At 42.2% G+C, this 27063-nt stretch overlaps 3 protein-coding genes across 3 annotated transcripts in view; all 3 read left to right on the top strand.

Moving 5' to 3' along the window:
* LOC106123248 (uncharacterized) overlaps positions 1–3559 on the top strand; it is a 20821-nt gene extending 17262 nt beyond the window's left edge. Inside the window, exons 8-10 of the mRNA XM_013319479.1 lie at positions 587–1123; positions 1629–1778; positions 1861–3559. Of these exons, the coding sequence (XP_013174933.1) occupies positions 587–1123; positions 1629–1778; positions 1861–1901 (728 nt within the window). The 3' untranslated portion in view covers positions 1902–3559. The remainder of the gene's footprint in view (positions 1–586; positions 1124–1628; positions 1779–1860) is intronic.
* Positions 3560–4556: 997 nt separating this feature from the next.
* fat-spondin (extracellular matrix protein f-spondin) lies at positions 4557–12525 on the top strand. The gene is made up of 14 exons (XM_013319626.1): positions 4557–4843; positions 5615–5827; positions 6219–6471; positions 6593–6716; positions 6858–7191; positions 7353–7483; positions 7663–7882; positions 7969–8140; positions 8389–8585; positions 8696–8962; positions 9237–9407; positions 11318–11419; positions 11623–11750; positions 12067–12525. Exons 2-14 carry the CDS (start codon positions 5632–5634, stop codon positions 12139–12141), a joined length of 2370 nt encoding a protein of 789 aa, XP_013175080.1. The 5' UTR covers positions 4557–4843; positions 5615–5631; the 3' UTR covers positions 12142–12525.
* A 6245-nt stretch (positions 12526–18770) lies between these two features.
* LOC106123247 (cation channel sperm-associated protein 2-like) lies at positions 18771–19540 on the top strand. The gene is made up of 2 exons (XM_013319478.1): positions 18771–18974; positions 19304–19540. Exons 1-2 carry the CDS (start codon positions 18771–18773, stop codon positions 19538–19540), a joined length of 441 nt encoding a protein of 146 aa, XP_013174932.1.
* The last annotated feature ends 7523 nt before the right edge of the window (positions 19541–27063 follow it).

Genomic DNA, 27063 nt, shown 5'->3' with positions numbered 1-27063 from the left:
CGGGATGCGCGTGGGGCGAGCGCAGGGTACCTGGGGGGCGGGTGCGGGGCGCGCGGAGGGAGCCAGTCGGTAGCACTTGGCCGGTGGAAATACACCAAAATATTACTTGCAACATTTAGATTCAATCGCTCACCGAACAAACATAGATTCGTCGTGAAACTTCACGCGCCACATTTCCGCCACGAGCAGATGTTGTATTGACTCGTTCTCGGCAGAAATATTATGATTATCTTTAAACAAGGCCAAGTTAAGACATTTACAATTTACAACGACGACAAAAACAAAAATAAAGGAGGCGTTTCTTCTTAATGATTCCTTCGCCGGCCTCGATCGTGAAGGTCGGACGGAATGACCTCGACTAAAGTTTTACGTAGATATGGCTTTCTGCAACTGCATTTAGACACTTTTGTTATAACTTTTTAAGAGTTTGGAATCGGGGCCGTTATGCAGTACATTACGTAGCTACGGGCGGGGTCAACGTTAGGCGCTCGGAGACGAGATAAAATTGCGATACTTTGTAAATAATGGTTTGCGCGCGACGGGTTTTTGTGAGTGGCCATCCCTAACACGTGACATCTGTCCGTAGCGCGGCGCGGCTCTCAGGCTTCCTCCGCGCGCTGGGGCTGCTGTGCGGGGGGCGGGGCGTGCTCCGCGGGCAGGATGCGCGAGGTGTACGCGCGGGAGGCGCGCGACACCGCTACGCCGGCCTGTCTGCGCGAGGTGACCCCGCCTGTGCGCGCCCCGCGCCGCGCCCCCGGCCTCGCGCCCCCGCTCCGCCCCCTGCCGCGTTCTCGGCACCGCCCCGCCCCCCACGCCGCCACCAGAGCGGCGCCCCTCGCCGCCGAGGAGGACTGCGAAATCGCCTACGACGCGGCTCTGGACTGCGATGCGAAGGTGTCAGTCGCGGCGGGAGCCGAGGAGCCGCGGGCTGGCAGTGCGGAGGGGCGCGGGGAGGGGCGCGCGGGGTGGAGCGCGGGGGCGCGCGCCTACGTGACGTTGCCGCGGCGACAGCGCGGCGTGGCGGCGGCGCTGTTCCGGCGAGCGCGCCTGCCGCCGCGGCGCACGACGCCGGACGGCACGGACATCTACTACTGGTGCGAGCTGCCGGCGCGCGCGGTGCACGGTACCCAGCTCTCTCTGTGTTGTGTCTGTTGCAGTGCATGCGCTCTGTGTGCGCCGCTCGGAACTAAGCCTCAATCACTTTGCTCACTGCTTCTTTCTTATTTACTATCCATTTTTATTATTTTAATTCTCTTTGAAATATATATTCATGTTTATATATCTATATACACATTACTAAATTGGAGTGTCTATGCGTAATATCAAAAATAAAAAATTATTCGCAAATATGATAACCTTTACTTTTAAAGAAAACCCATTTTTTTGGGCCTTTCTATTTGTTTGTCACAAGTCCGCGTTTGTCTAGGATAATCTCCGGGATTGGCTCGATTTTGACGGAAAGGAGGAAATGCTTACGGCTATATTATAGGTTCTATATTTTTACGCTTACAAATTCACCGGCAACCGCTACTCTATGTCTAAATCTGTACTCAATGTTTTGTTGAGTGAGGCGGCAGTAGTTGTATGGGAGGGCAGTTTGAGAGGGGTGGTCGTGGTGTGTGTTGCAGAGCTGGACGACGGCGCGTACAACCCGCTGTGGGCGATGCGCGGCTTCACGCAGACCTTCCACCTGTGGAAGGAGGGCAAACGGCAACAGTCGGCGCCGCTCAACGCCTACCTCACCTACGTCACGCTGCCCTGGTGGGCCATCGCCAAAGGTACCGCCACACGTGATCAATGTTTACACAATTGTAAAGTTGTTACAACACAATAACTATAAAGCATTAATTAACGTTTCAGATATCCTAGACCACCGTGAGGAGCCGGTGCTGACGTTCTGAACGCTCGCCCCGCCCCTAGAGGGCGACGCCCCGCCCCCGCAGGGAGACGCCCCGCCCCTGCGGCTGGCGCTACGCCATACGTGTCGTGCTGTGATTTTATTTCAAAAGAGACATTATGTAAGAATAGTACAGCAAGGAAAATAGTACTAGGTCACAAGTCTAAAAAAATAGTCTAGTCAACATAAATCTCTAGTCGTTTGTATTTATTTTTATATAATTTGTAAGTTCCAATAAAATATTTTAAGAATTCAATGCTGCTTGCAATTATTCATGACAAGATGAGAGTTTTTTTTTAAACGTACGTGTGAAAAAGTGTGAGATATTTTTATTTTAGTATTTATATTTGTAATGTATTTGAATGTTTGTAAATGTATTAAAAGTCGTGATAATTGAAGAAACGACATGTTGATGTTGACTTGTTATTGTACAAATATCGACAACATCCAAAAAGAAATGTAACGTATTTTCACAGTTTCTCAATAAAAATGTTTGGGAAGGATCGCTGAGAACAACAATGTGAGAACAAATGTAGGTCACGTGACCACTTACACGTGACCACTGTCACGACGTAGCTGTATCACTTTGTTCAGTTGTATTTTGCGAGTAATGCTTCAAATAGAAATAAACAAATCATCCAGACAGGATGACATTTGAATATGATAGTGAAAAAGTTCTCTTCGCACGTATTTTGTCGGAAATGTATTAAATTATTTCAAATCCATGTATCTAATGTACTCAATATTTTGTTTCTCTAAAAATTCTCTCTTCTTTGTAGAAAGTTTATCTTCTTAAAGTTATGTTAGAATTAATGATTCAATATTATTTTAATGATTTACTATTTACTTGTATAATCAAATCGTCAGATGTGTTCTTACCACAAACACATGACTCTTGTCGCGTCACGTCGCGTCACGTCACGTCGCGTCACGACACGTCACGTCGCGTCACGACATGTCACGTCACGTCACAAGGAATTTATTGTAACAGATCCAGAACCTCAGCACTGTGATGTGTGCGGGGAAACGACCGAGCGGTTGTGTGTGTGTGTGTGTGTGTGTGACTGCCACCAGTGCCATATGTTCTACGACACAAAGCTCCGGGAGTTGTAGAGTAGTACATGACCAGGAGCTATTATTGTATTCCTTGTAATTATCATTTGCTGACAATCTTTTTTTGTAATAAATATCAATTGTGAACCAGAAGTTCATTTAATAAAATTATGTTAAGTTTGTATTCCACAATCATATTATAAAATATATAATACATTAAATATAAATATTGATATTATATTGGCAAAATGAATCTGCTTTTTTTCTGTGGAACTCAATAATCTAACTTTATCCAGATTCTTACTTATAGAGTGTAGCATTTGTTCGTTTTCATGAAAATTTACTGAACACCGCAATACAAATACTTTAGTTTAGAGAGCAATCGATTCATTGTAATGTTCCCAACATTACAGCGTTCATTAAAATTATCTTGATTTGAATATTTTGTTTTGTTTTTGTTGGCTGCGAGACCCTCTTGTCCCGTGTCGTCTCTGTAGCCGTGCCTGTAGCCTGTAGCGCCTCGTGCACAGGCTACAGGCAGGACAACGACGAAATCATATTTGTGTGAATCTGTTTGTTTTGGTGATTGAATTAAATTAATGCAATTTATATCTATGGTTTCATTTAACAGTTAATAAGTCTTCCTTTTTCCATTGTTCACTTATACTACTACTTCAATACATTTATCAAATATATAATTGAAATGTAAGGCAACCCGTTGGGCCGATTGCCTCAATGAGTCCAGAAACCAAAAGTCCCATAGATCTATTGATCGGTAGTAAGTTAAGCTGCACCAGCAGAAGTCGGTAGCTAGGGGCGTCAGCGGGGGAGGGGGGCACGGGGCGCGAACAGAACACAGTTCTCTTTTATAAGAGAACGTGAAATTACGCAATTAGTATTTAAGTCGTGAGACAGACTGAGGTGGTGTTACGTATACTTTATGACGTCATCGTGGACCGGCCAGCTGCCTCTCTCCTACCTAATCCACTATCGCTCTACAGCTATCATCTATTTAATTTTAATGAGACTCCGACAGCGGAGAGATGTTGAAAACTTATGAGATAATAGCCTCGCCTCGGCTCGTCCTTTGCTTAAATAAACACGTGTTCACACTGGACAATTTCTACGAAACATCTCTGCAAAACATATATGTATATACATATATTCTTATAACAATATGTTTTTTACCGGAGAGTATCGCCAGTGGATACCGATTACACCGACCTGTACCTATGTGCAATTTGCAATTGTTGTTAATAAGGTGGGATATGTATTGTCGTACTATTTAAGTGTTCTTAGAGGAGAAAAATTGAAGAATATTGAAAATACAGAGGAAAGTTGCTTCTGTCTCACAATCAATATGTATTACCGTTGTAATAAGTATGTTGTGACCGTAAGCTAAGCGGGCTGGGGCCGCGTGGGCCCGGCACGCGGCGGCGGCGGCGGCGGCGGCGGCGGCGGCACGCGAGGGCCCGGAAGCATCACTTGAGCGGCTGATGTCGCCTGTCGTCTACTCAGTGCTCATTACCGCGCCTTGCGTCGCAAGGTGAGTCTCTATCAGATAATCAGAGGATTACCCTGTTACTGGTATATTTTCTGCCCGGCTACGGTGGTATTAAGGTCTGCTTTTTATAAAGTGTGTGGATATAAAGAAAATACATACGCATAGTCGGAGAGGTTCGCAGGCTTTGTCCCATTTCATTACATTGAAATAATTGGCAAGTGTGTCGGAATATTTTGTCAAATCTGGTAACGAGTCCAGCAGGGCAGAGGGCGCGCGAGTCGTGACCCCTTATCTCGTGGCTCGCCTCCTCCGCCCCGGCGCCGCGGCCCGCGCCTCTCGCCGCCCGCCCGCTGCGCACTCCTGATTCTGACATACGACGCTGACGGTCGGTGAGTTCATTATAAATTAGATTTATTACATAAAATTTTTAATACATTAATTACCAGTTACTGTGTAATGTACTCAGCTTTAAAGCTGCTGCGTTGCGACCATATTTAAATGTTAAATTTAACGTAACATATTTGTTTTTCTCTTTTGAAATGATAAAAAATCTAGTAAAAAATTTAGGCCATGTCACCCGGGAATATTGTAGCTTCCTAACAGACAAAGAATTTTTCAAATCAGTTCAGTAGTTAGAACAATCAAATCGTTGCTTTTTATAAAATTAGTATAGATTCGTATTTGTGTAATTATCGATATATAAGTCTTCTCCAATTCAGTTTCATAAATCCTATCTATATTCTGTTCTGCCACCGAATAAACCAAATGAACATTTTCAATGTGTTGTGTGACGTCATTCTAAAACAATGGTGAGACTTGAGCGGGAAGGAGCCGACGTAAACTGTCTTAATTATAATTACAACAGGATAGGTAGGAACTGCATTGCTATAGACGAGGCCCGGACTAGGCCTCCTGCTCACAACCCCTGGCCCCGTTACAACTTTGCGACTTTTTTTGTTTTCTTTTCTCACTTCCTTGGAACATTTTCTGCTGATGCACAAGATATTCTTAATGTCCGTAGCTGTCCCGCAACTCCGTAGCACCGCTAGTTCATCATCACCGGCTCTTTGCTCTTTGCAACTTTGAAACACGGATTTCAATAAATCCTGTCAGATCCTATTCCAGGAATACACATTTAATTTGAACGTCTATCTTTACAGTATGACCGCGTGAGAAAATGATCTCGTGGTGCGTGTTACTGGCGCTGGCAACGTGCGCGGCAGGCGCGGCGGGCGCGGCGGGCACTGAGGTCGCGGTAGGCTGCGAGCTGGCGCCGCGCGAGGCCGCCGTAGACAAATCCCCGGGTGACAACCATTATCGGTTGTTGCTCAGCGAGGACACGGAGCGCTACGCCCCCGGACAAAGATACGTCGGTACGCTCGCACTACATAACATCCTCGTTCACTCATTTTTTTGTTTGTACTTATTGAAGTTACAGGAATACAACTATGTATAATGAAACATACAATTTCATAATATTTACAGATTTAAATAAATTTCAATAGACAAACAAGCCTTATATTGAAATGAATTTTTGCCTGTGTCTGGTTGTGGTTGGTGTATCTGCGGCGATAATGAGTTGCGTTCATTGCCGCTCCTGACATGCGATAAGCCGCTTCCGAAAAACACAACGTTTATTTGTCAGCTCTCCATGCATACTTTGTTAGTTTGTTACATTTCAATTTATTACATATAGCTGCTGCTAATCCTAGCTCATTTATTAATGATCGATTAATATTTAAAAAATATGTGTTATATGGTCAGTGACGCTAGTGGGGTCGCGCACGCACGATGTGGTGCAGCAGTTCACGCGGTTCCAGCTGGTGGTGGAGCCGCAGGACGGCGCCGCCCCGCGCTCGCTGCGCCGCCAGGGACAGTTCCAGCTGTTCGCTGATACTCTCACCCGCTTCGACGAGGAGTGCGTTAACTCGGTACTGGAGGCCGACGATCTGCCCAAGACCGAGGTCCAGGTCATGTGGAAGGCGCCCGAGGCCGGCTCCGGATGCGTGCTCCTTAAGTAAGTTAATCTCAGGCAGGATATCGTGCATCGTGTCTCACCCGTAAATCGCATAACAGGACGTATAACTTGGAGAAACGTTGAAGTAATGGCTGATTTGATGACAATGCTTGTTGTGTAGGGCCATGGTATACGAGAACGCGAGCCGGTGGTTTGCGGAGGACGGGCAGCTGACGCGACGCGTGTGCGAGGACACCGCACTCGCTGCGCCCGACTGCTGCGCCTGCGACGACGCCAAATACAAGGTTCCCGCTACATTCGCTACAGTCGCGCTCTACTCCACACCGCTCGCATCCCTTACCGACCGCTTATAAACGCGACGTTTTATTTTGCTCGCTTTTCTTACGAAAACGTTGTAATGTAGTATATAATTGTTGCGTTGCCAGATGGTGTTCGAGGGACTGTGGTCACCGCAGACGCACCCCAAAGACTTCCCCGTTCAGGCCATGTGGTTGACGCACTTCTCCGACGTGATCGGCGCCACTCACCCGCGCAACTTTTCGTTCTGGGGAGAGGGGCAGATCGCGTCCGATGGGTTCAGGTCTCTGGCGGAGTGGGGCTCGGTGGGGCTGCTGGAGCGCGAGCTGCGCCAGCGCGGGCGGTTGCTGCGCTCCGTGGTGAAGGCACAGGGACTGTGGCACCCGCGCGTCAACGCCAACACCTCCGCAGTCTTCACCGTGGACAGGACGCGCCACCATCTCTCCCTCGCCTCCATGTTCGGTACTCCTCCGACTTCTGTATTACGTCTCATCACATCAATATATATGCACATAATACCACTTCAAGATATGGAAATATAAATATTTTAGTGTTTCTATTTGTTGTTCTTTGTTCTGTTAAACCGGAAACGGCCATTCAAATCATTTGTTGATCACCCACAGGCCCCTCCCCCGACTGGGTGGTGGGCGTGAGCGGGCTGGAGCTGTGCAACAGAGACTGCAGCTGGGCGGAGAGCAAGACCATCGACCTGTTCCCCTACGACGCCGGCACCGACAACGGCATCTCCTACATGGTGACGAAACTGCTGCCTACTTGTTTAGTCTCTTTGCACCACATTTTTTCTGACGTCCTTTTTGTAATTTATCAATTGACAATATTTCACTATTTCATCGGTGTTACGAATGATTTGATGAAAGCCATCAAGTAAATAATGATGGATAATTAAACATTATGCTCTGTCACTTCACGCAGTCGGCGAACTCTGAAACGATTCCCCGCGAGAAGATGTACCGCATCACAACGATGTACCCGGAGGACCCGCGCGCGCCCTTCTACAACCCCGGGGGCGAGCTGCGGCCCATGGCGCGCCTCTACCTCACGCGGGAGAGCCTGCTGCCGCGCGGCTGCGACGAGGACACGCTGCAGGCCCTGGTGGTCGAGGAGGCCGAGAACACGCAGGCGGTCAATCGCCGTTAGTACAAAAAAATGATCTTATTGTTTTCTAGGTTACCGATGTTTTGATTTTTATTTGACGTGTTGTCTGGTGTGTCCTCGCAGCGGAGTGCGGCGTGACGGAGTGGAGCGCGTGGTCAGCGTGCTCGGTGTCGTGCGGCAAGGGGCTGCGCATGCGCACGCGCGACTACCGCATGCCGCAGAAGGCCGCCATGTTTGCCTGCGACCGGCAGCTCGTCTCCAAGGAGATGTGCGTCGCCGACGTGCCCGAGTGCCCGTGAGTACAATACTGTGCTATTTAGTATTCATATGATTTATGTACTTTTAGACAGTATTAGTTTGAAACCTTTGGCGCGAATGATGCGCTTTCGTTACAGTTCAGTTTCGTTAAGTGTCAGAATGAATTGTGAGGACATAAACGTCGACATTTTAGTAAGGCTAGTGTTGAGTCAATACACTGGCTCGTTTTCGTATTTTCTTCCTAACAGTATATATATTTTATTATATGTTACTAAAATTGATCAGCGAGAGCGGCGCGGCGGACACGGAGGTGGAGGCGGAGGCGGAGGCGGAGGCGGTCGGAGTGCCGGAGGGCGCATGCCGCACGACGGAGTGGGGCCCGTGGAGCGAGTGCTCGGTGACGTGCGGTATCGGCATCAGCACGCGCCGCCGCACCTTCCTCGACCACATGGGCTTCAAGAAGTGCCCGCTGGTCCCCACCGGTACGAACTTTGCTCTTCTATTGGGATGAACAGCATAGGAAGCGTATTTGACGCAGCACGGTTAAATGGGTCGATGGCGGCTTGTAATATGCGCCATGATGTGTTGTCAGAGGAGAACCGCAAGTGCATGGAGCCGCAGTGCGTGGAGGCGGAGGCGGAGGCGGGTGCGGGCGTGTCGGACCCCGCGTGCCCCACCACCGAGTGGTCGGGCTGGTCGCCGTGCTCGGCGTCTTGCGGACGCGGCGTGAGGTTCCGCACGCGGCTGCTGCTGGTGCCGGCGGACCGCCAGCAGGAGTGCTCGGCGCGCGTCGAGCTGCTGCAGCAGCGGCCCTGCCAGGACCGCGCAGACTGCACCATCGACATGCCCACAGCTAAGCGTAACTATACTCATCTGCTTGCGCCTCCGTTGACTCAACTTCGTCAACTTATTTCTCGCAATGCACGAACCAACGTAGCACTTTTTAAATGACGGCATTTTAATAATTACTTTGTATCAATCGATACTGAATTACTTTAAATTACTACTTTAACTATATATTAATATACTCAGTTGCACATCTATAAAACTTACGCACAGCTTCTCTTAGCTTGTGTGTTTTCGTTGTCACTGTGTTTGTGTATGTATGTGCTTCCACCTCCCCCCCTCCTTAGGCATCTGCATGGAGGCGCCTGAGCAGGGTCCGTGCCGGGGCCTGTACCAGCGCTGGGCGTTCGTGGCGATGAAGGGCATGTGTGTGCCCTTCAACTACGGCGGGTGCCGCGGCGGACAGAACAACTTCCTCACGCAGCAGGACTGCATGGACACCTGCAAGGTGCTGCTCGGTACGTGATTTCCTAATATTAAATAGAAATTTGTCTTTTTATTTGTTTCTTTGTTTACAACGTATAGGCTCCGAAAGTATTGAACCGATTTAAGAAATTCACTGTTTCACTGTTGGGAAGTTGCACTATCCCCGGGTGGAGTAGGCTATATTTATACTATATTATTTTAAAATTCCGTACGGATTATGTCGCGGACAACTGGTAAAAGGTTAAATATCTAAGTATGGTCTTGAAAGAGTCCGTAAACTTGTGGTGTTTCTGTTAATATTTTAATGAGCCTGGTTTTGTGGCATGAGTATGTGCAGTGGATTGCGAGTAACGCGCGTGACGTGTGTGGGGAGGGGGGGGGAGGGGGATGGGAACGCGCGGCCTTGACCTCCGCCCCCCCCCCACACTCACGCAGCGCGCGGAGTTATGTGCATCGTAAACACAACATGCCCACTACACACACTCTGAAAAATGTAACAAAAACTGTAAAACAACATAGGTATTCGTATGCGGGATCTTTACCCGACTTCACGATCTCTTAATCTTGCAGCAAGTGATTGGAGGGAGACACTGTTACTGTTGATATTATACCTTTAGTACATACTAATCTTAAACTTATCAACTGACGAAACAGTTTTGGCGTTGGTGATCGTACGTTGGACGAATGCAACAGAACTGCAGATTGCAATGCAGCCAGTTGACAAAGCGGACCGCGCCCCGTGCAAGTAACCGACACACACGGTACTAAATAATCAGGAGCTGCGCGAAACTGACATGTTAACTGGCAATCAATCATTACGCTGGCAAGTCGCCAGCCCCTGCCGGCGCTGCCACATGCTGCTACTGCCCGACTCAAATATAATATAGTTTACTGCATATACTATTCTTATTTATATGATTTATGTCCAAGGAGAAAGTTATTACATTTACTACGTTTCTTATCCACTAAATTATAAAAGAAATTAGATTGTTTGAGTTCTCTAATCTCTGTGTTTTACGAAACTAATAGATTGCACCTATATATAAGAGATGATTTTAATTACGGTTTACTATTTGTAGCAAATTTGATAAGGAACGCAGGTCACGGGTTGGTATTACATGAGTCATGGATAATCCTCGACTGAGCGCAAGTTGATCACTTCCTAATGCTACTGTGAGCTTGTTAGTCAGCGAGTGCCTTTGTCAGTGTCAGCAGGGCTTTGAATGTCTCAAAGTGATCGCTGCCGTCAACTAAGCCATCGGAGAGAGGGATCAACAATCCAAAGCTTCACTGCTGTAGGTCGAGCCTCTACATCGCTTCCGACAAAGATATCCGACGTGATGATAAATGAATGGCTGTGTTTTAGCTACATACGTTCTGACGACGGACGTAATGATATGTTGCGACAACCACCTCAGGTTTATTATCGTGACAAACAAATTGATGTCTCGTGTCACGTGATGTTGTTGTTGTCCACTTGCCCGCGACAATTGTAATTGGCAAATATTATGTTCGCTAACGATAGAATAAGTACATACTGCGCCGGTGATATTTGATCATCATTTTCGTGACGACAATGGGCAATTGGAGCAGCGCTGACCGTACACCTCTACAATACTAACTTTACTCATTCCGTTTTGATGCATTTCGAAAACTTTAATTCTATTATAATATTATACTGAGATGTAAAGTAAGTACATGTAAAACTTAGTCATATGTTCAGCAGACGGTCATCATGTCACCATGTCATTATATACGGCGCAGGCAAAAATATTACGCTTATGTTATAAACCTTATATTATCCTAGTTAATAACAAGTGACGCCATCTTAACTCGAGCACTCTTATATAATATAACGTCTAATATTTGGCTATGGTTGGATTTGTTGTACTATAATATATATACGAACATTGTAGATTTGAGTTTCCATATGTAACGTCAGGAGGTGCTGGGCCGGCAGGGGGCGCGGCTAGCCCCGCGGCCACCTCCAACTACCCTGGCCTCAGCATCGTCTCCATCGTGCCGGTCCCTCCGGCCTTGAATGGTAAACATTTCAAACTTTGTGTTCATTGTAAGCAGCAAACAAATTTATGTAAATAAAGATATAAAGTAAAAAAAAGAACCGAGCGTCAGAGGGAGAATAGAAGACGGATAACAATTATCCGTCAATGAAAATAAAAAAACTTTGTGTTCTTGTCATCAACATAAGTATGCTATGGAGATTACGTGTGTCTTTACTCTCCCCAGGGCTAGGATCTCCTCCTGCGGCTGGTGAGGGTGCGGGCGCGGAGTGTCGGCTGAGCGCGTGGGGCGAGTGGAGCCGCTGCAGCGTGACGTGCGGCGTGGGGTACCAGGAGCGAACGCGCACTGTCCTCGTCAGTATACACTTTATATGCCACTACTACTGTACTGGGTTCGGGGCGGAAACAGCTTAACATGAGCGATAGTTTATTTATATATTTATCATTTCATAATACTGGTTAATGTTGATTCTACGTGTGCGTGCCTTTAACTTGGAGTTAAAGTAGTCGCGATAAAATAGTCAGGCTATTTTAATGATTTAGAATTGTAACACCGCTCAGATTGCGACACGCAACACCACACCTGTGCAATAGACTGCCGGAGATGTGCACAGGGTGTATGTAACCGGGGGAGTATTGTGTAACAGTGGTATTGTCTGTCTGTCCGCAGTCGGGTGCGGGCCCGGGGGCGCCGCCGTGCCCCGCGCGCCTCGTGCGCCGCCGCCGCTGCTCCCGCGCCTGTTAGTTGCCGCGCTACGTGAAAACAGAAAGCGAATCTTAATCGTGTAGGACATGGTTAATTTCGTAGAATATAATGAATAGGCATCTTTAAACTTAAACATCTTTTAACCGAATTCTATTTCAAGACCCAGCTGAGCACACAGACCATCTATCTTTTTCCGATAATTACAGAATTCGCAGACTTGAAAGTATTTACGGAACTTATCTGTTATTTGTACTGTATCACTGGAATCTACAAAATCACCTGTCAAAAGTCATAATCTAGCTTTGGTTTTTAAAAACCAACTTTAAAGCTAACATTTAAAATAGTGTGCGTCGTGTCGTGTCTGCATGTGCCGGTACTTTAAGTCTACAACTACATTTTAAATAAATACGTTTGAATTATTTTTACCCGTTTTTTATTAAAAGTCATGAAATATATTGTACCTACTTGCTTCCACCTTCATCCTACACACTATTTATTGTCAGGTGTATCTCCCGAAAGCGGCATAAATTATTCTATTGTTGCAGCAAACAGTTTCTCGAATGTTCCCACATTAAATACTACGCTCAACATCACGTGTTCATCAACATTGTTCGCGCACAATTAAACATACATTTTTTAATAATAATAATTATTTTTTAAATAATTTACAATTTTGAAATAATTGACATTGGAAATCGATGATAAAACAATGTTGAAGAAAAAACCTCGGGGCAAGGCTTTAATAATTCTGTTCTATGGCATTTCAGTTTAACGCACCTTATTGAACTCAGACTTCTTCTTTGCCTCAGAAAACTGGTAAAAGGATTTAGTCATCTAAATGTTCCAACAATTCAGTTTGAGGCAATGAACACTTTGTTTCGATCATTCCGCTTACTGTCATATTTTGTGTTACCCTATTTACTTATGAATATTTAAATAACGCTACTTTATTATAATTTTAATACTATATCTGGTATTTCAAATGACATTGTCATAGCTTTGAAACAATTTCAAACCAACTTCTTAGTATTAGGAACAACAAAAACATTCATAGTTTTTGTTTGTTAGCTTTGAGCCACTTCAAGGAGAATTGTCTTCCGCAGTGTGAGTTGAAGTGCTGAGCGGCGGCAAAGTGTATCTCACGAGTGTAAACTCGAGGTTAATGTAAAATTATACACTAGTGTAGTACTGCCTGAGGTAGCCGCTTTATCAGACAACCTTTGACCTTTGTTCAGTAACGAAACATCGATTTCATATCATGTGTTTTGTAGTTGGTTACATTATTAACAAATTGGAAAGAAAAAACTGCTGCCGACATAATTGCTGTCGTCCTTCCCCTAAATGACTAAGTAATTATACACACACATGTCTTATCACACAAAGTTGTGTTTGGACTTTTACATTTTTTTTGCAAGAAATTATATTTCACTGGTGTCTATAATTTAAACGATGGGAAAACGTGAAGTGAAATGAAGTAATTGCTACTTAATAATGTAACTGTGACAAGGATTCTCTGAAGAACATTGAAACGAAGCATTCTGAACACAACACTTTAAAAAAATTGAGTACTTAACTAAATTGTCTATGTGAGGTTGAAACAGTTTATTTTATACCATAGTACTGTCTAAAAATGCTCTCGATTCATCTGATTTGAGTATATACCAATCGAACTTGTGTAAACAAAAGTTCAAGGGATCGCCATTATCTCGCTTATAAAGGTATCTCTCTTACCCTGTTTGATATTGTATGAGGCCGTTGTGCGTCGCGTCAGGGCACATGCACAGGTTGTCGTTGTGTTGAGTGCATGTGGCGATGGCGAGTGCACTGCGCATGCGTAGCGCATGTTCAGTTTACAGCGGCAGAGACAAGAGAGAGAGAAATAGCAATAATTGTTCAATTTTTGCATTTTAAATGATCCGTATTTCGTACATAAAAAATTGTAAATTTAATATAGTCAGTATGGCGTGTTTATGACATCCAAATTGTAGCAGATGTCAAATGTATCAAATATTTATAGATCAGTTTTGATTCATTGCCTCAATTAAACAAATAGTTTTGCTCTTGACCTCTGTGCGAGGATCGCGCGTGTACCGCTATGACGTCACCGAGGGGGGGGGGATGGAGACAGACCTGCGACGTGGCGCAGCATCGCCTGTTCGAACGACAGTTTGAACTTGATACGTCCGCCTGAGGGACACTAAGGATATTTTATTGTATTGTGTCGTAACATTACCCAGTATTTAGTGTGATAATACTGACTTAGTTTGGCGGCGCTCACCTCCGCCTCCCCCCACCCCCCACCCCCTCCCCCGTTACAACTGGTTGGCTGCTGGCTGCTGGCTGCTGACGGTTTGCGTTGGTTGCGTACATACACAATTTTACATACTTATACTAAAAGTTAAACTATGCTACATTAATTTGTATTATAAATATCTATGCATTTTAACAGTATGAATAGGATATATTTGTATTTTTTTTTATGTAACAAATAAACTCAAAAACTTTGGACCGATTACAAAAATGCGTTATGATTGAAAAAATACATTATAACGGCCATTATCACTAAGTACATGACCTATATTTATTGTACTAAATTATATATATATATTATACAGGGTGTCCCAAAAGGTTACGTACATAGGAAGGGGGATGATAGGGATGGTCACAAGGGTCACCAGAAAAATAAAATAGAAATTCCCCTCTGGGTATTAAAAAAATAAATGGCATTTTTTAAAAATTTAAAAATTTTACACCTTCTGGGCAATTTTAATTTTCTTTAAAATCTTTGTTAGTTGTATTGTTTTTTTTTATTTCATATCGATAAGGGGTTATTGACGATAACATAATTGCTTTTTTTTAAATATAGCAATATTTGTAGGTCATCGGTTACAAAATTGCCCCAGAAGGTGTAAAATTTTTAAGTTTTAAAAAAATGCCATTTATTTTTTTTTATACCCAGAGGGGAATTTTTATTTTATTTTTCTGGTGACCCTTGTGACCACCCCTATCATCCCCCTTCCTATGTACGTAACCTTTTGGGACACCCTGTATATATGCTCGCGAGTAAAACTGTGTTCAAAATAAAATAGTTAATGATATGTATCAAATGTTTGATAATGACCCAAGTTTAATGATACGTTTACAGGAAATTATTTTATCAGAGTGGTTTTTAATGGTAGCAGAATGTAGAATGAATGTTATGAGGTCATGTGAATATGACATGAGACATCGCGGCGGCTGCAGTGGACGGTGGCGCGCCAGCTAGCAAGCACCAACTCGCAGGACAAGGTCGTGTCGTAGTTAACTGGATTCATTGCAACTTCTATTGCGTCCTACTTCTCTCTTATTCAAACATTTGGGCTGCCTTACAAGACGATGTCGACGACTTTAATTTCATGAAAGGGTAGAAAATGAGTTAAATGTGGGTGGGAACTCTGCTACAACCCCGATGGGAACTCAATCAGCTGGTCAAGCGGCACTGTCGGCGAGACCTTCCTAGACGTTTAACCTCCGCACCCTGCTAGTCTACCAATTTCCTTGCGTTACACAGTTTTTAAAAATATGTTTGGCACTAGCATATTATTATATACATATTAAATACCAAAGTTAACTTGCAAGGAAAGTCAGCTGTTACAATATATGTGCGGACTATAGACAGAGATGAATTCTTGCTTTCAGATCAAAAACTTTTTTTACATAAAACATGGTTTAACATAATGTGTGAGGTTTTACGATAATTGATTATTTATATAATTTAAATAACTTAATAAATAAATAATTGGTACCAACATAAAAAAGTTAACATAAGATGCATCTGTCGACAATAACATAATATTATATATGAACTTTTCTAGAAGCGCATACAACTGCTGTACATATGTGTTAGCGTGCACTTTGCGGTGTGGGGAGCGCCCGGCGACGGACGAAGGCCCCGCACTTGCCGATAATTAAGAAACTTGTAGGAAATTCGGTCAAGATCGGCCGGCGATCTGATCGCGCTGCAAAAATCATTTTTACATCTTCAAATGGTTTAGATATTTACTGAAATAACGAAGTAAAAAACATTAACGTGCCGCGAGAGCCGTGAAGGCTGCTCGATACGATAACACTGTTATATTATTGTTTTTTTCGTTATCAATCTGTAACAATTTCATGGATATTTTGAAATGAAATACATCTATTTCATACAGTATTTTGTAGATGGATATTTCAGTGCTGTTATATATTAAGATATGTGTTTATGTATAAGAATAGAAGGCATATGGTATGACATAATTAATGTGACATCGAGCTGATAATTAGTATCGCCGCTGCGAGCTTACTCCTGCAGGGAGTGGGCTCGCTCGCGTGCCTAAAGCGCGTTACACTAGGGCAGGAGAGAAAGCGGTAGGCGCGGTAGGCGCGGTGGGCGCGGAGCTGTAGAGCGGGTGCGCCTCTGACGTACAACTGTTATGGCACTGCGTATCTGTCTATATTTAGGTTAATGTTTTTTGCAATATCACATGCACCTGTTACATCATTTCTCATCTAATTGTATAAAGTAATTTGCAAACTTCATAGAACAACATTTCGTACTTAGTTTTTTTTAAACCCGAGTCAAAATTACAAAGCTTAAAATTTTTTTATACGTTTGGAGATGTTCCGATTGAATTAAAATGTACTCAATAACATCCGAAGGCATTATTAAAGTGAGTTTTCATTTTCCCTATTATCGCCAATATATGAGTGCGTGTGTTGTGTCGGCGTGGACGTGCGTGTGGTGCAAGGCCGCGTATTTCTGTCGGCCATTGTGTGCCGCCGCAGCTGTATTGTGCAACTGCGCCGAGTGCACCCGCCGCCGCACAGCCACGCATAGAACATCTCATGTACTGCAAACTTCGAATTTAAATCCAAACATAAATGGATGTAGTGTTTTCAACAATTGTTTGTCTTTGATATTAAGCTACACACTGGTAAAACCAAGGAACTTTTACGAAAATCAATAAACAATCACTGATGGTCTCAAAACCGGTGTTATCACGTTACTCTTTTTGTTTGTTTTATTTTTAGTCGAGTAACAATGTCAGTGTGTGTGTGTGTGTGTGTGTGTGAGGCGGGCAGGGCGCGCCCGCGAGGTCAGGGTCACCGCTCATCTCACTCTGACACATCGATCCACTAGATGTCACTGGCTATCATTTGATTTACCGGTAAATTCATTACTTTTTTGTCAGAGAAATTTTGTACGTGTCTTTTAATATGTTTCACAAGAAATATTTTTGTTTAGTGTTATAAGATTTTTGCCAGTCTATTTTAATATTTTCAGTTTTATAGTTAAGTATGTGAGTGTTTGTAGGATCTATGATTTGACTTAGAACTGCAGGCGCACCTTCTGTCCTCGTTGCGATAAGCACTCAAGATGTATATAGGCTAGTTAGACTAGTCAACCGAAACTACAACAAAATTTGCTTAGCTATGGGAGATAAATTGTAATTGTAGGTTCAGAGCTGTTTAGTAACGATTCGTTTTGAAGTCAACCAAAAGCTTGTCAAACAGCAACGTAATCCAAGTTCAATATAAATAGAGCAGGAATCTGCAACAGTAAACAATACATCGTTTTATGAATGACTAACTAGTGCACGGCCGCGCGCCTCGGACTGACGCGGGACGCTAAGGAATTCGTGACCTGTACACGCATGCACACAAATATCAACCATAACACTGAACAGTAAGGTTCACTGTACTGTTCTGCACACTGTACACAACAGTAAGGTTAACCTACACACAATGCAAATGCAATCCCTGTCTGCAGCACGCACAGTGAGGACGTACTGCTTCGAATTAACGTTAATACCGTTTGTACACTTCATTGGTAGTAATATTCATAATAATATAAAATAAGTACAACAATTGAAAACACGAGGAACATATCAACCTGCTGGTGATGAGATATTTATGTTTACATCATGGTTACATAATGTTTAAATTAAAAGAGTACTCAGGGACTGAAAGTTATAGAAAATGGAACATAAATAAAATAATCCTAATACTTGGACTGGACCACTGGCGTAAGTACATTTACGCCAGTGATTTGATTAGCGTAATGGCAGGTATTATACAACTATAAACTAAGTGATAGAACACAATTTTATTACAAAGTCGATTAAAGATCATAATGGAAAGATTTGATTCAGTTTCCATTTTTATAAAACTAGTTTATCGACTCAAGTTTTTTTACTTCAAGAACACTTGTAGTGTAGCTTTTTTTCTGCGCTTGTTTTATTTTAAAGGTCAATCCAATAGTTCTTTTTCTTTGCAAAAATATCAAATATCGCTAGTCTGTGCTGTTCTCATAATCAACATTATAATTTTTAGTAACATATAGGTAAACTGTAACGACACTGTAAAGACACACTTTTGAATTAAATTAATAAGTAAGATAAGATGAAAGTCATGTTACTGTTTAAAAAAACCTGGTAGAATCAGCTGACATCAGCTCGTTGATGTTCAGGTACTACGTCAACTTCATCAAGTTATTGTCATCTTTAATGCATAAACATTAACAGTCAAAGTTCCGTGAAAATGGGCTGCAGTGAAGTCAGTTTACTCAGACATTGAATATATTTAGTTGATTTTGTAATGATTTCTTTCATAAGAATCTTGTTAAAGCGGCTATTGGAAAGCATTTAGAAATGCCTGTAGTAGTAAACCGGAAAGAGGGCAGACAGCGTTATTGGTTATTGTCAGCCCTCGCTCCGACTATTGCCGTTACAAACGAGCTCTGTGCGGTTATTGAGAGCTTCCTCCCTGACTCCCCGGACCCCAGCACCAAGGAGAAAGCGGCTGCACCGAGCGCGGCCACTAACTGTGCTAACAGCTCTATATCCATGCTCCAAGTGTGAAGTCAGAACATTTGTAACAAAACTGTATTTTTTCATTTTTAGATATATGCGAGTAAATGTCGCCATTAACTCGCATCTATCTATCTCCCACAATTATAATGGAATGTTGCCTCTCTGATTACAATATAACTTATTTGATTTGATATCTCAATAGATGTTATGCAATCAATGTATATAGATTATCTCGCATCGCTTATCACTGTCACGTCGGTCACGCACCTCTTGGCGAGAAGAGCTGAATGCTATCTATTGTAACTTGTAAATACTGCTCAAGTGTTAAAAGGATTAGTTTATAATAGATGTAATAAAGTCTAATTTCCAAGACCCGCGTGTCCGAGAGAGCTGATGATGAGAGAGCTAATGATGAGAGAGCTGATGATGAGAGAGCTGATGATGAGAGAGCTGATGATGAGAGAGTTGATGATGAGAGAGTTGATGATGAGAGAGCTGATGATGAGAGAGCTGATGATGAGAGAGCTGATGATGAGAGAGCTAATGATGAGAGAGCTGATGATGAGAGAGCTGATGATGAGAGAGCTGATGATGAGAGAGCAATCTGACATAATAGCTCATAATACACACCCAATTTTAGTCAGTTTTCATGTTAATTATAAATATCTTAGTTATATTTACTGATTTATTACATATTCTTGCTTGAATGGAAGCTTGGACTTTAACAGTAGCCATGTGTAAAAACATAGAAGTTTTTGAAATGTTCAATTGCAGAAGATTACAAAAATATACTGGAGAGATAAAGTACGCAATGAAGTTGTGTTGGGAAACAATTGGAAACATTAAAATGAATAAAAAAGAGAAAGTTGTAGCACCTTGGCCGTACAAAGTGGAGTTAAATATAGTAACTGTTACAATAAATGTTACAGTAAATATACAAGAAAAAAAATCGGAAAGAAGACGTACAAGAGCACATTTTCCTAATTTGTAGCTGCAGTACCAAAAGTCAAGATGGCTCCCAAAAAAGAAAAGTTGTGATGTTAATTTGTAACTTTTATTTTTTAAACGTACATAGTTTTTATTATTATTATCAAAAGTTGTTGCAAATATAATGCTATCATTTATAATGCTATACTTATATTATTCCACTCTCGGACACAAAAATGGGCCGCTGAATGATGGCACTTTACCTTGACAAGTTTTACGTGTCTATCGATCCCTTAGTATTCACATAGGCCAGACTGTTTCGGTTTATTAGGTGACCGAGATTACGGCGTCCCGGGAATGTAGGTCCCTATGGGCCGGGGCCGGGAGCGGGGAACCTAGTGCTTAGATTGACGCCGGCTGGCCCCGCCGCCAACCGGGACAAAAGTTCACTCGCCGACCTTGCCCGACTCTACGCGACTCCGCCGAAACAAGTTGCCGAGTTGTGTGTGTGTGTTTATAGGAATTATGATGAGAAATGCGCTACATACGGGCTGTTACTTTTTAATGTAATAAGTTTGAGTTTTCTCAATTGGATAGATTAATATTTAAAACATAAGATTATCAACTATTGACCGAAGTGATTTATAACAAAAGGAGTAACATTTTAAAAACTTGCGAATTAGAATCTAATAAAAAGGGATAAGGGAAATGCTGCGAGCTTTAAACAGCGCCATGTGCAGTCGAGATGATTTAACAAAAATATTATATAAAATGTTTTAACATGAAACTTTACGACTGACTAATTTACCGTGAATGTCATCTTGTTCACCTCGAAATGTTTGTACTCACATGTGTGTACACGCAATTTACAATATCCGCTTAAGCTGTTATATTTTTACTGTCATTTTTCAATCATTCATTTTCATTAAAATATTTACAAGCCGATAACCGTTGTATTCCATTTATGTGCTTCATCCTTTTTCCAGTTCTTCACCAGTTGGTGTTGCATTTAAATCATAAAACTCAACATTAGTCTATTACCTACGTATATAATACATTATTACTTTTACACAGGTGTAGTTGCGGGACGTCTGCTGTTGTCGCCTCCGCATTCACAGCGGCCGACATGAGTGCTCGAGCTCGCAGCCACATTCCGACAAACACACGAACAATATAAGTACGAGTATTTACATACTCTAGAGTATGAGAAATTTTGGATATTTTTCGTATTAAGGCTTCATCAGCTCGTAAAATGGTCTAGTGATGGCGAGGGTCAGGGTGTGACAAGTGGGCCAGGGGGTGTGTTGGCGAGGGAGGGCGCGGGCGCGGGCGGGGGGCTCAACTGGGCCAATCGATCACCTCAGCCTCGTGCCGACACCACAGTGACCTTCATTCACTTTCGTCGTATTTTTTGTAATTACTGAATGTCGGGAATTTAATTAATTATTTTAATCTATGTTATTCAATGATTTTTTTGTTTAGTACATAAATATTTAAAAAGTAATATAATATGTAACATAAGGTGTATATTGCATTGCGTGTGCGATGGCGTCCTCATCTGCAAACTACGCTCGTACCCTTGCGACGTGGAACAGCGATGGCGATGCGCTCACAAAACAGCTGCTGATGATTGCACTTGTTGTCACTTCCATCCCTTCATACAATCATATAATAAATATCATATACACGTAGATACTAATCGGTCGTTGGAACTGCATGTATTATTGCATAGATATGTTTGTGTAGAATGTATTTAATGAAAATTTAAATTCTCTGAAATGATTAATAGTGAGTAAATGTGTGCTAGTGCTGATGTTACCTAACTGCAAGTAAACAAACGGAATCTGTTGCCTCCGCCTCAAGTGCTATTTATTTTCAGACTTCGCAAAATTTATTCTCAAAATAATAAACGGTTCATTCTTCAACGCAGGAGTAAATGTAACATTCTCGCTATTTCCTTGTCTTAAACAAAGCGTAATTATAACTTAAAGTTTAGTTTAGGGCGATTCGTTATAATCTTACTTTTGCATTGATAAAAAATTATGCTTACTTTCTGCACATGAGAAAATATTTACATCATATATGTTATTATTTTTAAGTAAGAATAATTAATTCTGTAAATTGGCGCATTAGTTCCTTGTCATCAGCTCATATACGTGACCAGCGAGAAGCCTCAGAGCCTATTCTATTTTAAGCCTAAGATTCTAGGACTTTGTCAACAGTGGTAGCCCAGTGCGGGTTGGGTTGCTATCAGTACTCGTCAGATGACTACAATCGACAGACCTGTGCAACTTCCTGTGTGACACGCCCTATCCACGGTCAAACAATACAGAATGTAAAAATAATCGCGACGGCCGAGTGGCAGATACCAGGCTCCACACAACGAGAATGTAACCTCGCTCGAACGTCTCCACAGAATGTCTTCAATCTTTTGTATTTTTTTTAACTTACTTACATTATTAGAATAATTTAATTTGACACAACTAAAGGAGTTATAAACTTAAAGTATAACATTGTTTAAATTAGTACCATGACCATGTAACCTACATTGATTGATTGGTTCATCTGATGATCGATCAGTAAACAGTTGTAGTTGTTTCTTGTAACGTGAGTCACCGCGGGTAAAACTGCAGACGACGTATTGCATGAATACCTACAACATGCAACACTTCTTCATACTGAATTGCTATGGAAACAACATCTGTGACGCGGTTATCAGCACAGCAACAAGCTCTAGTTTGTAGTCCGATTAAATATTCTACATCAACACTCAACGATTTCTCCTTTACTTCGAAGAACTTAAGTCATCTTATAACTATACCTAAAAATTAACTTAAAAACGCAAAAAGGTTATATAGTCAACATTTGTATACTTCTTTTTTATTTTTTTAGATAAACAGTTGTCAATACCAGTTACATCGGTATCGCTTTTTAGTCTTGTTGCAACAACAACTGTAGGTGCGCGGATAGAGGGAGGGAGAACGGGTTTCTTAGTGGTCGGCACAGTGTGAGATGTCGACTTGATGTCGCCTTGCACTGCTATATAACATATCAACACTGATGTTACGACAATTAACTTATATCGCTTTATAATTAATATAAATAAATATAATACATTTATAAATACTTAATTGCTTGTGACAAGTGGGTAAAAACCATTATATTGATTACGAGTTCAAAACAAATAGCAGTAAGCCGCGCTGCGCCGCGCCGCGCCGTGAGGAGCGCAATCATAGGCGGCTCAAGTTTATTAACTTGCTCGGATTGTTGGCAAACAGCGCGGTTCCCATTGATAATGTACTCAGCCGTGTCATAAAAACTGCGGTAACGAACATTTCTAATTTTCACGATGCATTATTTCGTAGAACAGGATTTTCATAAACTACTCAAAAATAATTACCTAAAAAGGTTAAGATTTTACTTAAATTAGGCAAAGTAAGTAGCAAGAAGGTACGAACCTTTTCCGTTTAGCTGTGTCCGAAGGCGCGCAATCTCCCGGCCCTCCCGGACGTCCCTTGTAGCGCCGCGGCCGCAGGCGCGAGCCCCTCGGCGTGGTGACCTGGCCATCCTCCTCACTCACAACACATGGTACATCACTCGCCTAGCCTCGCCTCACGCTCTGACATACAACGGTCTCGTTTGTTTACAAACAAAACTTTGCGCGCGAAACGTCAAGGCCGAGACACGGGTACATTCACGTTTCACAAAATGTTTCACCGGTATAGGTATTGCGGATAGAATCTACAAATCAGTATATTAACACAATATTTGGAGTGTATAACATGAACAACAGGCGGTTTTGTTGGCGTGGTATTAAGGCACGGGTGTACTGGAGAAGGCACGGCGCGGTACTGGCGGTGGCGGCCGGCGCGGGCCGAGCACGGCGTGACGTGACGCCGTGTTTCTCACGTCACGTTAGCCCGCGGCACGGTAGCCAGGCACAGCACGCAGCACGTCAGCGCCGCGCCCGCTCGCTGCGCCGCACTGATAACGTGATAACGCACCTGCGGGCCGCCGCGCACCGCACCTCTACCGCCCGCCCGCCTCATCCGGCAGCGCGACCTTTCTCCCTGCACATCAACATGTGTGTTGTGTCGAAGCAAAACGAGTTCAAAACGAACACATACCTACGAGATTGTTAGTTGCCTTAGTTTTATCAATAACATATCAGTTTTTCACTACTGCGCTCGCCGCATCGAATTTACTCCTTGTTAATATGTATTTAATCACCTTGTTTCAATGAAAAGGTGCTCGAGGACAAGAACAAAGTGCACTCTTGCATTACCTAAACTAAATGTAAACACAGGTCACCGGCGACTCCGCTTGTTTTGTAGAAGTCCGCGTGTCATCTTGTAGTTGCACCTCATTGTTTGCGTCGACCTTTCCACGCGGATGAATGGTAAGAATAGTTAGGTTGTTATTTTTTAGAGTATTTTTGTATATTCTTTTAATAGTTATTTTTTCAGTCGATTCTCTAGATCGTAAAGGTAAAGGGCAGAATAACCACTATTTATATTTCATTTTCTTTACATAACCTTTAAACTCCTTTTAATAGAAATATTAGCTTTACATTACAACTTCCTAAAATAGTATGCAAACAAAATCGCAGCCCAAGATTCAGGTGTAAAGGTGTCGTCACCGCTCCAGCTCAGCTCGGCGCGGCGCGTCCAGCGATAGCGTCACCAATTAGCGCCAGAACTCGCTAATGTGCCTAATTAAATTTGCGCTTGTAATTATTGTAAGAGCGAAACTCACATTCCTCATTCAGCACATAGCACAATGACGTCACGCCATGAATTCATCGCACGGACTTCGGAAAGTTACTGTCATTGAATTTAACTGACTTGAAATCATCGTGAATCGTAAACATTATACAACATATACAACAACCGATGCTGAACTATAATATTAGTAGTTCATTCTCTTGATGTACTCGTAGATGTAGACTCTATGTAAGGTTCTTTATAGAGAGCAGAGGATATAAAACGTGAGCGACGTATACAAGAAGTTAATTTGTAGTACATAATGAGAATCATTATAACATCTTCTGAGAATATCAGCTAATTGTTTTGCACAACTTGCTCGATTGTAAAACTAATGCGATTGTGAAACACAACATTGCGGCCAATTGACGGGAAGTGCGGTGCGGCTAATTACATTTTGTAATTAAGGTAACCACATAGTAGAGACACCATTTGTATTACATACTTAGTTCTTTATTCTACTCGTATTTATCTGAATGTTACACATTCCATATGTTATTGGCATTAAATGAGATGATCAGCACAAAGGAATGGATTCACAACTCATTGACTTATGTAGAAGAGGAAAAAACTTTTTGTAAAATTTACATTATAAAAATATAGCTGTTGGGGCAGAAGAGGCAGGCGCTCCACACTCTCAGCGGGATGGATAAAATAAAACGCACCATACAAAGAACAAGAACAAATAATATATTTTCTTTGACATTCACATGTTTTGCTTACAGTTAAAGGTTTGGCGGGTGCGGGGGGTGCGTGGGGTGGCGCGTGGGGTTGTGCGGGGCGGGGATGCGCCCGGCACGCGATGCGCGTTGGTCCCATCTTAACATTTCCCTTACATATAACAAGCCTGGTAGGACCGAAGGGTTGACGATGGTTGTCTACGTGTTACATGTTGCTTTATCAAATTTAGATAACGGCCGTCTTAATTCCAAATAACGTACAAGTTAGATTTTGGAGGATTGATTTTGATTTTTTTCTGGTAGTTATCCTAATTTATCTTTATACCTAAGACGTTTTAAAATATCTGGCTCACAGACTACACTATTTTTGTACCTCATAATATAAATATAATTTAAAAATACATGTTTTTGGGAATATTTTTATTGTAAAAAGGGTCATTAATAATATTAATTAAATGATTTTGATGAATATTTTGCGATATGCATAGATGTACGCGGAGGTGACGCCCCCGCGCCCCCCGGCCCCCTGCCGCCGCCCCGCACTCCGCCACTCAGCTTAGACGAGTAACAGTTAACAATAATAAACTGTTAAAGTATAATTAGATAAACATTAGTTAGATATCGTTAAAAACCCGCGAACGAGTCACATTTGTAAAGAGTCTGAAAGGTTACCGTCATACGTATATCACAATATCAGTGTATAAATTTTATCCTTTAGTTTTAACATCGCGGTCGACAATAAGTGCAAATAAAGCGATTTTTCTTCAGAAAGGAACTGTAATGAAAAGGGACCTAGGTCGGCTCGGAGAGGCTGTGCCCTGACTCCGTCACCTGAACCGATACAATTTGGTGCTTCAATTCGATACAATATCGTTACTAAAAGTGCATTAAAATGTTGTATTTCACTAATACAATGAAATGTCAATTAATTTTACACAAATACTATAACATTACTTGTACTCTTTAACAATTACTTAATAATAAAGGAAATCCAAAACGCATAGAGTCGACGCTCGTGTGCGCCGCCGACCCTACACGACATAATAAAAAAATAAAACAAAAAAAAAAATCGCAAAAAACAATTGTGATGAAACGTCGAGAACTATTGTAATACATAATCTCTAGATTCGAGGTTTATTTATGGTTAAACAGAAGCAATGGCGCGCTAATACTGATTACATAAGTTGCTTTAAACACAAATCAACAAAAAAATCCAGTTTCGAGTACATTATTTACGAAGAAATTCTAGTATTAAAATATAAGATTGCCTTTACAGTTATAATTAAGTTAATAAATGCGCCAACGCTACATAATATACACAAGAATAAATAACAAATAACAATTGAGAGATCTACGAATTAAGTAATTCCAACAAATTAAATTTTGAAATTTTATTTATAAAACTTATATCAACATTTAACAATAAGTAGCCATCGAAAAATCTTTGTTAAAATGCAAAGCGAAATGTTAGCGAAATTAATTGCAAATTCATTCATAAAACCTTAATTAATATTTTTATCTAAAGTTCCCGAAGGTTTAAATGTTGACGTCATAGATATGTCATCACTTCATTTGTACTGGAATACGATTTTGTTTACAATCATCGAGGTATCTTCGTACCTACTGATATAGCATGTCATATCAAATGAATCTGCGCGATACCTTCCTCGATGAGCTTGCTTGAACTATCGGGAGTGGGAAATGTTGTATAGAAATCAATTTCTAAAAATTAGCTAAAAATGATGGAAAAGCTCACTGTAA

Source organism: Papilio xuthus, unplaced genomic scaffold, assembly GCF_000836235.2.
Source record: "Papilio xuthus unplaced genomic scaffold, Pxut_1.1 DF826115.1, whole genome shotgun sequence".
Taxonomy (NCBI): Eukaryota; Metazoa; Arthropoda; class Insecta; order Lepidoptera; family Papilionidae; genus Papilio; species Papilio xuthus.
This window is presented reverse-complemented; position numbering and strand designations above follow the sequence as displayed.

Excerpts from the sequence above, each read along its gene's own strand:
- fat-spondin (XM_013319626.1), top strand. The coding sequence starts at position 5,632 with ATGATCTCGTGGTGCGTGTTACTGGCGCTGGCAACGTGCGCGGCAGGC. Across the intron at positions 6,472-6,592 it reads TCCGGATGCGTGCTCCTTAA|GGCCATGGTATACGAGAACG; the intron begins GTAAGTTAATCT and ends CTTGTTGTGTAG. Across the intron at positions 7,484-7,662 it reads ACAACGGCATCTCCTACATG|TCGGCGAACTCTGAAACGAT; the intron begins GTGACGAAACTG and ends CACTTCACGCAG.
- LOC106123247 (XM_013319478.1), top strand. The coding sequence starts at position 18,771 with ATGCCTGTAGTAGTAAACCGGAAAGAGGGCAGACAGCGTTATTGGTTA. Across the intron at positions 18,975-19,303 it reads GCTCTATATCCATGCTCCAA|ACCCGCGTGTCCGAGAGAGC; the intron begins GTGTGAAGTCAG and ends CTAATTTCCAAG.